Source organism: Condylura cristata, unplaced genomic scaffold, assembly GCF_000260355.1.
Source record: "Condylura cristata isolate star-nosed mole 26May11 unplaced genomic scaffold, ConCri1.0 scaffold00015, whole genome shotgun sequence".
Taxonomy (NCBI): domain Eukaryota; kingdom Metazoa; phylum Chordata; class Mammalia; order Eulipotyphla; family Talpidae; genus Condylura; species Condylura cristata.
The window spans coordinates 4,328,961-4,341,137 of NW_004567116.1; the positions used below are offsets into that span (position 1 = coordinate 4,328,961).

At 52.0% G+C, this 12,177-nt stretch overlaps 1 protein-coding gene across 1 annotated transcript; it reads right to left on the bottom strand.

Moving 5' to 3' along the window:
• Positions 1 to 3,405: 3,405 nt before the first annotated feature.
• SDHAF2 (succinate dehydrogenase complex assembly factor 2) lies at positions 3,406 to 12,171 on the bottom strand. The gene is made up of 4 exons (XM_012725439.1): positions 12,053 to 12,171; positions 8,699 to 8,922; positions 8,507 to 8,616; positions 3,406 to 3,707 (listed from the first exon to the last, which is right to left on the bottom strand). Exons 1-4 carry the CDS (start codon positions 12,086 to 12,088, stop codon positions 3,577 to 3,579), a joined length of 501 nt encoding a protein of 166 aa, XP_012580893.1. The 5' UTR covers positions 12,089 to 12,171; the 3' UTR covers positions 3,406 to 3,576.
• Positions 12,172 to 12,177: the final 6 nt, after the last annotated feature.

The following is a 12,177-nucleotide window of genomic DNA, read 5'->3' on the forward strand; positions in this document are numbered from 1 at the left end:
GGGGCCTGGAGTGGGGCTCATGTGGCTTTCTCCACTGGGCACATCCGGCTCTCAGAGCCGGTGGGTCTCCAACTTGGAGGGAAAGGGCAGTGACGAGAAGACCCAGAAAGCTCCAAACGTCACCCTTGCCCTCTGCCCCACGGGCAAACAAGTGTTGGCTTCTTCCTTGGGTTGTTCCCAGGGTGCCAGGGGCTGTGCTAAGCACGTTACAAGCGGGATTCATGTAGTTCTTACATGCACATTAGGAGAGGTTTGCTGTCTCTCCTCTTTTCGTACAAGAGGCTGAGGTGGACAGGCCAAGGTAAATAACATGCTCAAGGCCACCAGCTGGCCTCACAGACCCAGGCTCCAGCTCCGCCCTGACGGCCGAGTGCCGCCTGCACAGCTCGCCTCCACCTCCCCGGCACGTGTCACCAGAGGCAGCAGTTCATTACATGCCAGCTAATAACCTGTACATCTTCACGTCAGTTCCCTTTTTAAAACATGTTATGTAGTTACGTAAGACAGTGAGCCCACACTGCCTTCCCAGAGAATATTCTTTTCCGTGGCAGGAGTGTCTGGATTCAGGTGAGAGTAGGGCCTGAACTCCCTTGTGGTTACAGGTTGCGTGGTAGAGGTCTTCCCTCCCCGGCCTTTGCCCCATAAGCCTGCTAGTTCTCTAGACAGCTTCGACATTTCTGTGAGCAGCCCCCAAATGACTGCAGGGAGGTTTGCTTCTCAAAGCCCAGAGAACATCACTTGCCTGAGGCCACCTGTCCAGCCAGTGCCACCTCCTGGCCGGGGAGAGCCCAGCACCCGGCCTCATCCTGAGGGGTCACTGGGAGTCTAAGCATCACATGAGCACCTGAGAGCTCATCAGCCATCAGCAGGTGACAGCTGCGGGTTGACACTGACGGGTTGACACTGCCCCCTAGACACTGACCAGAGTGCTGTCAGCACAGAAACCTTGCAGGCCTGATGGCCGGGGAAACCTCATGGTTTCCTGGTTGCGGAGTCCTCCTGGCCGGTCAGTGACAGCGCCAGGATGGGAGGGTGAGAGCGAGGCACGCCACACTCCCAGTGGAATCTGCCCCAGTGATGAACCAGGCTTGTGCTGGACCTGCAGCTGATGACCTCGCGAATGCCCCAAACTAGTGAGAGGTGCCCCCCATGACCCCGACAGACACACCCCAGGCACACAGGCCTTGGATGGGCAAGACTTGAAATGAATTAAAGAGGAAACGGTGAGGAGAGCAGCCTTGACTGACCCAGTTGGCAAATCACGAGGGAGCCTGCAGGCCCACGGGGCCACTCTGATGGGTCAGGGCAGGGCCAGGCGCTCAGCGCGGCTCTGAATGAGGTCAGGGAGCAGCGATGTGTCAAACAGCGCGAGTCCTGCTCCTGTTCACCCGGGTCCATGGGGGCTGCTGGCCCTCTACGTTTATTAATTTTTTAAAATGCACTTTAGCCGTCCTAGTTTTACTCAATGCCTAATAAAGAGAAAAACTGTTAACGTCGCACCCCTGGGCCTGACACTGGGCAGCTGAGGTTAGCAAGCTCCTTCGCTTTCAGGGAGGACACAAGCCAGTGGCCGGAAAGGAAACCCTTCCTTGAGAAGCACGCCACCCGGGTGCAAGGGGTGGCAGCCCACAGCACGCTGACACGTCAGACGAGACGACGGGGCAAGGGGAGTCAAAGCCCCGGGGAGCTGCCTGCACTTGGCTCCTGGGCTCTGTTGCGAGACATGTCCAGGAGGGAGCAAGTCACAAGTCACAGCCCAGCTCATGTGCATTCCTGCAGCCCAGACATCTATCTCCCTGTGTAAACTCCCCGCCTGCCTGACATTCTCCCGCAGCACACAAGAGGACCGGAGAGAATGGCCAGATCTGTCATCGGCTCCAGGGTGACATCTCCTCCCTGCTCTGCTGCTGCCTGAAGGTGTCACTCCCACTCCTGGCTTGGGTGAGTGCTAGCTTTTTCCATCAAAGGTCTTGTGACCAGCACCTGTCTTCTCCCGTCTTCACTGGCTGGTAAGACACCCGCGGCCCCTGGGTCAGGCGTGGCTTTCCTGTCTGCAGACCAGGCTGCCCACCGCCCGCTGCGTCAAGAGGCAGGGTTAAGTTCCAGGAGGAAGCCCGGTGTGGACACCTAGCGGCCTGTGTCCAGGGGGCCAGGCAGCGGCCCTCCCTATTTTTTAGCTCGTGGTAGCTGATAATCTCTTCCAGTTCAGAGAGGGAGTGTCACCATCCCCATTTTACAGATGAGGAAACCGAGGCTCAGGCCGACTCCTGAAAAGAGCAGCGGAGCCAGGAGTGGAGCTCACAGCCAGTGCCCACGCTGCCTCCCCTGGGGCTGAGAACTGCTCACTCTGGGAGGACTGCGGCACACAGCTCAGGTCTCAGAACAGTGAGCTCTCCCTGCCGGAGGACTGCCACAGGCAGCGCCCTACACAGCAGGGAGTACAGCAGAAAGGCCAGGAACTCTGTGGACACACAAGAGTGCCTCGACCACGCAGACTGACCTTGAGCTGACCAGCTTCCTCTGCGTCTGCTTCCGCACCCCCCAAACAGGCCTAATGCCCCTAGTCTGGAGGGCACCAAGAGTAAAGGCCTTCATGTCCCTTCTCCCGAAGGCTGGCAGCCTGAAGGGCAGGTGGGGCCAGGCTGTGGGGACCCCAGAGCTCAGCAACACTGGAGCGTGAGCTTCCTCCGCGCGTGTGGCTGTCATGGCTGCATTCTGGCCTGCCCGTCTCACGGCCAGCCTTCAGTGGTCCCGGCCCACTTGGCCAGCAACACCCCAGGGAGCTCAACACTTCCAACTGACTCACGCTGATATATTATTTCCTGTGTTGTTATTTTGTCAATTAAATCACTGTGCAGAGTAGAAATACAAAGTTTGTTATAGCGCCGCATGGAAACCTACCTTCGCGGCTTATAAAACTCCACAAACTTGTAACCATAAATTATACGAGGAGAGGGAATGAAAATAACTGCGCGGGCTGGGCACTGTGATTTCCCTTGTTTTTCCAATGTTCTTTAGTAGTCAGCCATCTCACCGCTTACATGGGAACATTCTAGACACACCCCGATGAGGAGGATGTTGCCTCTTTAGCAGCATGCCCACACCTGGCCGCCTGCTGCCCTCATTCTGCCTGTTGTGTTTCTGAAGGATTCAGCTCAGGGGCGGGTTAGCTTTCTTGGCAGAGAGGATCACAGCGGTCAGAAGGGGGAAATGCACTTGAACAAAGCCCTCCCCCCAGCGCAGGGCTGGTGGCTCACGCGGAGCTGCCGCCCCCCGGCCTCCCCTGCAGCGCCCTCCTGTGGCACAGGCCTGTCTCCAGAGTCAGGAGCCAGAGGACAGGCTTAGCACCGGCCACACAGAAGAACCACTTTTGAGGCTCAGAACTGAACAGAAGATAGTGTCAGAGAGAGTCAAGGAACGTTTACTAGTCCTAGGGTAGAGGTGGGCTTGTCACTTGAGGCGGGACCCACGGCCTGGATGGGCTGTGCACTGAAGGCGAGGCAGGTAACGAAGGCCAGTGTCGAGCAGGAGCAGCGGGGCCAAGGAAGGCGCCCGGTGACAGGCAGGCCACCCCACTCAGCTCTGCTTTTCAAAGAGGTATTCAAGGTCCGGTGCACGCAGTCTCTGCTCTTTGTTTTTGTTTTTAGCAAAATCCCTCAGCAATTCCATGACTTCATTTTCAAATATCTCCGGAGCTGGCTTTGCTTCTGCAGAAGAAAGGCAGACGGGAACACGTCAGTCAGGGCTCAGGTCCGCGACCCTGACACCAGCACGCGGGCCTCGGCCCGGAGCCGCTTCCTGTGCTTCGCGGCACTGCATGGTGTATCTGCTGGCACAGCATGGCAAAAACAGATCACAATCCACTGAAGGCGTGGATGATGCTTAGCGTTTTTAGCAACAGAGAAATTTTTAAGGTCTAAACATATTTTAGACAGAACGCTGTTGTAGACTCAACACAGTGTTGAGAGTGGTTTCTGGGAAGCCAGAAATACCATGTGACTGGCTTTGCTGCAGCAACTGTTTGATCACGGTGCCCTGGAGGCTGACCCACGTCCAGGGTGAGCTGTGGACACGCTCCAGTCTTCCTCTAGTAGGCGAGCGGCCAGGGCAGGAATTGGCCACCCACAGCAGCCGGCGCTGTAAACACTCGCGCTGGACAGCTGTTCCCACTAGTTCACAGCTCGTCGGCCGTAGCTTTGCACTAAGGGAGCAGAGCCGAGCATTCGCAACAGAGACCACACGGCCACCAGGCCACAGGAGTCACTACCTGAGTGTGAACAAACGGGCCTGTCCAGTCTAGGCTGCTCGACCTTGCTCTGCACTGGCATTTTGATTGTGTCCTGAGACTGTTTTCCCTTCTAGTCTATAAGTTTCCAGGGACCTTAGTTATGAGGAGAAATGCTAATCATTATTATAATCGTATGCAGAAGGGAATTTCCAGGAAGAACACTAGAGACTCAACAAAGTGACCCTCACTGGGAGGCCCAGGGCCACCGCCCAAGCAAGAGGCGCCAGGGCAGATAGGACTCCAGCTGCGGCAGGTACGGGCGCGCACTCAGCACCACCGTCCCTTCGGCCTGAGACATTCCTGGAAGATCTAACTGACGAGCACAGCCTCCCCCACCCGGGAAAGCTCCGCTCACGTGCTCTGAACTACCCACCTACCAGGCCTGACTCGAGGGGGACAGGGTGTTCCTCAAAAGCACGTTTGGGTTCCCTCACTCAGCCGGGGCCTCGAATGTGTTTTTTTTACAGTCAAAGTAAGCCAGAGGTCCAGGCTCCCCCTCAGGATGCTGGGAGCTAGACTGCATTCACCCCAACGAGAGCCAGATAAACTGTTAATGAATGAAGTCACTTAGGCAGAAGGAATATGATGCCAGTGAGAAACATGAATCTACATGAAGAAAGGACAAGCTCCAGAGATGAAATGAAGATAAATATAAAATATACTTTATACATAGTATCTGGACTTTACTTGGAATGCATTTATTTGTACTTATATGCTACAATTTATATACTTACAAAAATAAAATATAATGTATCTTTTCCCATGTTTTAAGTCACAATAAAGATAAAACAAAGGGGGCTCACCCTGGTGGCCCAACAGGTTAAAGCACCACATTATGAAGCTCTCCAAAGTCACTGCAGTTCGATCCCTGCCCCGGAGGTGACCCACACTGGCTGGCAGCCCGCTCCTGACCTGCCCACTAACCCCTCAGCAGTGTATGTCATCGATCTGCCTGTTCTGCTCCCCGCTCTGTCTCTGGTGAAGCCTCTCACCCACCACACCTCTGGCCTGTACCAAACTTCTGTTAAGCATAAATAAATACATCTTTAAAAGATAAAACAATGGAAAATGTAGTGTAGGCTGTAGCGTCAGAAAAGGTGGGAAAATGACAGCACAGACGGTGGGCGGAGGCCCGGCTGTCTGGCCTCAAGCTCCAACATGCACGGAGCGGGTGGTATTGTTGGAAAACAAACAGACGTATCACAGGTGCATACTTGAGCCCTAGGGCGAACACCAAAGAAATCCAAAGATCAGGGCACATAATGGACATCAAGGGAAGGAAAGTGAAATCTAAAATCCTCAATTACAAAAAGGAAACGGGAACGCGGCCAGAGGAGGAAACGGGCGGCAGCTTCTGCTCCGGCACCGGCGAGGTCTGCAAGCGCCGCCAGAACACAGCGCCGGGAAGACAGCGGAGAGGCCGCACGCCGCGGCTCGGCCCAAACACGCAGGGGGCTGGCTGGAGCCGCGCGGGGTCTGCGCGGGCCCAGGGCGGCTTCACCCTGCCTGGGGCGCGCCGGAATGCAGGACCGCGACCACAGGCCAGGCCAGGCCAGCCGGCCGGACCCTGGCCTGCTCACACAGCAGAGTCTCCCAGCTGCCGGCGGCGAGCAGGAAGGCAGCTCTGGAGCAAGAGCCCACACGCGGGCGGCTCCATCCCACCGACCGAAGGGCCGAGTGGCTTCTAGGCACTGCAGCAAGACCGGGAGCTAAGGAGATGATGGCAAGGAAACGGACGTTCCTGGCACTCTGGGTGAACTTCCGGACGGGAGGGCACAACTGCTGGCACTGACTTCAGATGCCGAGACGGGGCAGAGCCACTGCCCAGCAGGACTATGGGCTGACACATGGGCGCTGCTGAAAACCGCCAAGGACGTGCACTGGGAACCCGAGGGAACTCGCTACACAGCAAAAGACAGTGTGGACAGAATCAAAAGCAAGCTGGAGTAGGGTCTATATTGCCACCAGACACTTCAGAGCAAGGGAAGTCTCAGCAGTAAAGACAGGCATTGCAGAGTGACCAGGGAGTCGACTCACTAAGACACAGCAGTCTAAGTGTGTCTTCACACACCGATCCAAAATACCAGAAGCAAAAACCTCAGCACTCTCAAGTACTGAAAGGAGTTACCAACCAACCCACAATTAAAGTGGGAGATTTCAACATCTCTCTTTCAGTAACTGATAGAAGAAAATCCAGAGAAAATGCATCAGACTACAGGGAAGCCCCAGGCCACTGCGAGAAAGCTAGTTAAGTAAAAGACCTAAAGGGAAGACATATCAGAGAAGACGAAAATGCCCTCTGTTCAGATAATACAACCACCTCCCCCAGAAAACCCTGAGGCATCTATAAAAGGGCTTCGGGGACCAGGTGACTTTGGTCACGATACACCAAGTCAACATACAAATACCAGTTGTATTTGTAAAAGTACCATTTACAATAGCACCGAAATACAGGAAGTGCCCGGTACACAGAATCTAGGAAAGTGTGCCCAAAATAGACCGAACGCTCTAAGACAGTCTGCAGCAGGCGGACTTCTGGGAGAGTCCCTGGCCCTTGCGTGGCGCCCCATGCTTGGCCCCCCTTGAGTGTGGCAGAACCTAATGACAGGATTCTGACGTGAGAATGTGGCAAAGATGATGGAACGACATCTCTGCGACGAGGCTGCAGACCCCGGGGCCCCAATGCCTTCCTGGCGGGCACGCTTTAAGGAGCACGCTGCCAGGGGCAGAGGCCCTGTGACAAAGAACAGAAGGCAGCCACCAGGCAACAGTCAGTCAGGAACTGAAGCGCACAGGTGAAGAGCCCAAGAGGGACTGAATTCTGCCAACCCAGGGAGCCTGGAGACACACCCTCCCCAAGGGGCACCTCCAGGCGAGACCCCAGGCCCCTGACCTGCCCCTGCTGTAATTTAAGACCACCTGGAGCACAGAACTCACCAAAGCAATGAGGTAAGACGTAAACATGAGTTGCTTTCAGTCAGTAATTCTGGGGTAATTTGTTATGCAGCAATAATGCACTGATTTAAAGAAATCAAAGGTTTAGATAAATGGAAATAAGTTCACAGATTGCGTAATCCACTAAGAAAAACTGCTATGTTGTATTTCACTAAAATTAAAAAAACAAACAAAAAAACTGCTTTCTGATGGGCAATGTTAAGATAATTTATAGATCAAGATTTAGATCTGATGAAAGACTTTAATCTCAAATCTCACCCAGCCTCCCTGGTGGCATCAGGAGTAAGTCTCAGCACTATGAAGTTACTGCCAGCCACTGCAGCACAAGTCCAATCCCCGGCCAGGGAGCTGACCCCAGGGTGCAGCAGCCCTCTCCTGACCGCCCGCTGCTCCCCTCAGCAGTGATTTTCAGTAGATCTGCCTGTTCTGCTCCCCACTCTGTCTATGGTGAAGCCTCTCACCATGAAACCCTCAGCCCCCTGCACCTCTGACCTATACGCCAGCTCTTGTATGCATAAATCAATAAAATAAATCTTAAAAACCAAAAAAAAAAAACCAAAAATCCAATACTCAGCAATAGGAAAACAAACAACTGAATTTTAAAAAACAGTGAAGGGAAAATCTGCAGAGAAACATCACCACATAAGCACCTGAGGAGCTCCTCAGGCATTAGGATCACACCAACTAAAACTACTGTGATACAGCTCCCTGCACTTCTCAGAACGGCTAAGAACGCGACCAAGTAAGACCCTGGCGATACCAAGAGCTGGCGAAGCTGCAACAGCTGCCGTCCCCGCCCCGCCGGCCCCTGGGCTTCTGCTCCCACAGCCGCGCCTTTCGGGAGGGCCAGTCTGCTGCGAGAACGGCACCCCGTCTCGTTTAAGCCCTTATGGCCTTGGGTTTGGCTTTCTGCTCTCCTTCTTCTACCCAAAGCTAACTCTAACTACACACAATGAGAATTTATCCCTCCCTGTGCCAGAGCGCGACTGCCACGGGGCTCCTGTGGCCTGACTCCGAGCCACGATGGCGCCCCTCCACTTCATCCACTTCCAGTCTGGGTTTGTGACTTCCGACACAACCCACTAGACCCCTGCTTCGCTTACGTCAGACCAGAGAGGTTTTCACTGCTTGTATGCCTTGGAAAAATTCAAAAGTTGTGTGTCTATTGTGTGAGGAAAAGAAAAAAATTGCCTGGGCTCTAACTGCAGCCTCAGATCAGCCCTGTCACCCTCTCTCGCATGCGGGTATGGGCCTCGCCCGTACCTGTGGCCCAGTGGTAGATGTCCCAGTCGTTACTGGGTTCGTTGATGAGGCGATCATACAGGTTTAGCTGTTTCTCTGTCATACGGTGCAAATACTCTTTAGCAAAGATGCTAAAAAGGAGAAAGAGAAAGACGTCAAAAAGGTGGTCATTTCTGCTGCAAGACAGGTGACACCATGGCGCCCGTCACCCACCTGAGCAGAATGCAGTTTTCCAGCATCCCCCTCTTCCTGCTCTCATAGAGCAGGCGCGCTCTTTTGGTTTCTATGGACTCATCAGTTCGCTCCTGCCATGGAGGCAAAGGGATTTCAATCATGTCCTTTTGGGAATCTGCCGGGCTGTCACCTCTGTAGCAGCGTCTGAACGATGTCACGTCGAGTGGAGGTGACACGAGTCGGCGCCTTGACAGGGCCAGCATCTGGAACAAATGGAGCACAAGCATCTTCAAGACAGCAGCCACTGTCACGGTCACTCACACGAGGTCTGCCTGGGTTCAAGGCATCTGGGCTCATGCCGTCCTTAAGAAGTCATGCTCACGATGTCCCCACTGTACGGCTGAGGAAACTTGGCTCAGGGACATGGAATAACGTATCAAGATCCCCCAAAAAGCAATTCCAGCCCTAGCTGCAAACATGCTCTTGGCCAGTGCCTCTCCTGAGGTTCTCCAGCTGGAATATCTCCCACTTCCTTTGCATTCCCTTAAAATTCTTCCAGTATGGCTTGTATTCTATCACTATGTCTATGTTGAAATCCAGTCTGAGCAGAGATGGTGTGGTCCCAGTTCTTGCAAGGCCCCCATTCAGAGAGCAGAAACTGTCAGGATGTGATAGGAGGGCTGTGACGTCAGCATGGTAGCTGACAAGGAAGGCCTCACACTCGCCCCTCCTAGAGACACAAGCTCCACAACACAGACCAGCTCCCTTTACACAAACCCAGAAATCAGTGTAGAGGCTCCTGAACTGCAGGAGTGGACAAAAATTGCACCAGAATAGGAAGGAAAGTTCATGACATCATTCACCATGTGATGTGATGAGGAAACTCCCGGCTCCTGGCTTTTCTGGGGGCTCTCTGAAGGTCTCGTTTCTCCCATGCCTACATCTAAGTGCGACAGGCAGAGAGACCAGGGTGGGGCTGCTGCACACAAGGGACACACTCACCCACCGTGGTCCCTAACCCTCAATGGGCACAGAACAAGCAGGAGAAAGCCTCCAACTTCTGTCCTCTCCCTGGGAGGAAAGAGTTGTAATGTGTGTGCAACATTCCAGCTCTTCAGGACACCGTCTGAGACTGGGTTCTGCCTCGCTTTATCAGAGCACTAATAGGAACCAACGTACTAAAGGTCACTTGCGGCCTCTGAGAACAGAAAGCTGGGCATGTAGCTGCTGCTTCCAAGGACCCCATGGTATAGCTGTCAGAGGCCAATAAAGCTTGACAGCCTCTTCTTTGGGGCAGAGTGGGCAGAAGATGTATGGAACATGCAGAATAGTTACTGGCTTTCAGGGAGCTTCCAAATAACTGGTTTCTGTCTCAGTGCACTTGCAGTACTGATAAGTCCTGGCATCCCTGGACACTTGTAGAAACCTGACGGTGGTGAACAACAGTTGCAAGAGCTCTAAGAACCTGCAGTATGACAGACAGACACCAGAGGGAGCAAAAGACTATGTGCTCCTCAAAAAGGAAACGAATAAATCCCTCTGGAGGAGAACTGACATCTTCCCATGCAGAGAAAACACATCCACAGAAAAGGTTGGCTGGCTGGTGAAGATCTGGCTCTGTATAAATCCAATCCCAAAAGTGTGGGCCCCAACACTAAGTTTCAAAAGAAGAAACGGGGACTCAGGACCCAATCCAAACAAAATAAAACACTAGAAACCAACCAGAAAGAAATGAAGGCGTAAGAATCACCTAACAAATCACTGCACAATGAGTGCAGTAAAACAATGCATGAACAAAACGAGAATACCAACAAAGAGAAAATAGAAGAACCAAACAGAAGTTTGACAACTGAAGAATAAATGAATTGAAAAATTCACTAGAAGATTTGATCACGCAGAACAGTCAGTGACTTCAAAGGCAGGTTATGTGGAATGACCCCAGCAGAGGAACAAAGAGTGAGAGTGAAGAATGGCCAAGGGATTTGTGAGATACCATCAAAAGGACCACAGACCAAGGGAGTCTCTCTAGGAAAAAAGACAAAGGAGCAGAAAGTTTACTTGAAGCAATGAAGGTAAAAATACCTCAAATCTAGAGAAGGATATGAACATGCAGATTCAATGCCAGACAGCAACGACTGCACACAAAGTTCACTGATAAAAGGTAAATACAGCAATACTGTTACAGTGGCATAAAAGATAAAAATATTTTTTAAACTATAAAAATATGCCAGTGGGCTTACAAAAACGTGAAGTGGTGACTTCAATAACATAAAATGGGAAGCATTTTTTATGAGATTAAAATTAAAATATCAACATAAAATAAGTTGTTCTATGAACAGTCCATGTAACCACAAAGTTATGCACAATAGAGAAAGGAATCAAAGCAAGTCTCTAGTTTAAAAAAAAAATCAATAAAACACAAAGGCAAGAAAGAAAACAGACACAGGAGCTACAAGACACAAAACATCAAAACGGTCACAGGAGTCCTTCCACTGACTGAACTCCCCAAGGCAAGATATACAGTGGCTGTGTAAGGAAAACAAGACCCAACCATAGACAGTACACAGGAGACTCACTTTAAGGAAAGACATTCTGTGCAAATGTTAACCAGATCAGTGTCCCTACTTTGTCAGACAAACGAGATCTTAAGTCAAAAACAGTCACAAGAGCATTATATGACAAACAGGTTGATTCACCAAGGAAGCTGTAACAATTATATATGCATCCCAACACCAATCAGAACACTCAAATTTATGAACCAAACACTGGCAGAGGTAAATGGAAAACCATCCCCAAGTCTCCCTTCTGAACCCAATGAAATGAAAATAAAATCAATAGATGGAAAACAGTAAAGTTCGCAATTATGTGAAAATCAAATGACACACTTGCTTTTGAACAATGGTTTAAATGGCTCAAAGAAGAAACCAAAAGGGAAATTAGAAAATATCTCGAGACAAACGAAAACATACAACATATAAAAAAATATGAGCTGCTGCAAAAGCAGCTAAGAGACGTTTTGCAGTGTGAACCGTCTGCATTAATAGGTAACAATCATCTCACGATCTGGTATGAAATCACCCACAGGTATTAGAAAACACCTGGGGCGCCCAGAGGTGGTCCGGCTACCATCAGTTGGAAAACAGGTAAAATCCTAATCAGGCATCCCAAGAAGACTAACCGGTCAACGTACCACAACAGACACAAACTAGGTTTAGGAAGCGGTGGGAGCGACCTACTTCACTGCAAGATGACCTCTCCTTGGGTCTGCCCTTGCGTGGAGCCACCAGGCAGACAGCTGGACACTCCTCGCGGTCCCCAAGACTGCAAGGGAAGCCGCGACCCAATCCTCGCTGTGGCCAGCCCAGAACCCTAAAGCCTCCACGGTGCGCTCACCCGCGTCAAAGCCGGGAACACAGCGACCACCGCCATTTTTCCCTCCAGGGCCGGAAGCCCACACTCCGGCCTCTTCCGGGGACTCCGGACACTATACCCGTAGACTTCGGCGCTACTGAACTGAG

Excerpts from the sequence above, each read along its gene's own strand:
- SDHAF2 (XM_012725439.1), bottom strand. The coding sequence starts at position 12,088 with ATGGCGGTGGTCGCTGTGTTCCCGGCTTTGACGCGG. Across the intron at positions 8,923-12,052 it reads TGTTCCCGGCTTTGACGCGG|ATGCTGGCCCTGTCAAGGCG; the intron begins GTGAGCGCACCG and ends CATTTGTTCCAG. Across the intron at positions 8,617-8,698 it reads GAAAACTGCATTCTGCTCAG|CATCTTTGCTAAAGAGTATT; the intron begins GTGGGTGACGGG and ends TCTCCTTTTTAG.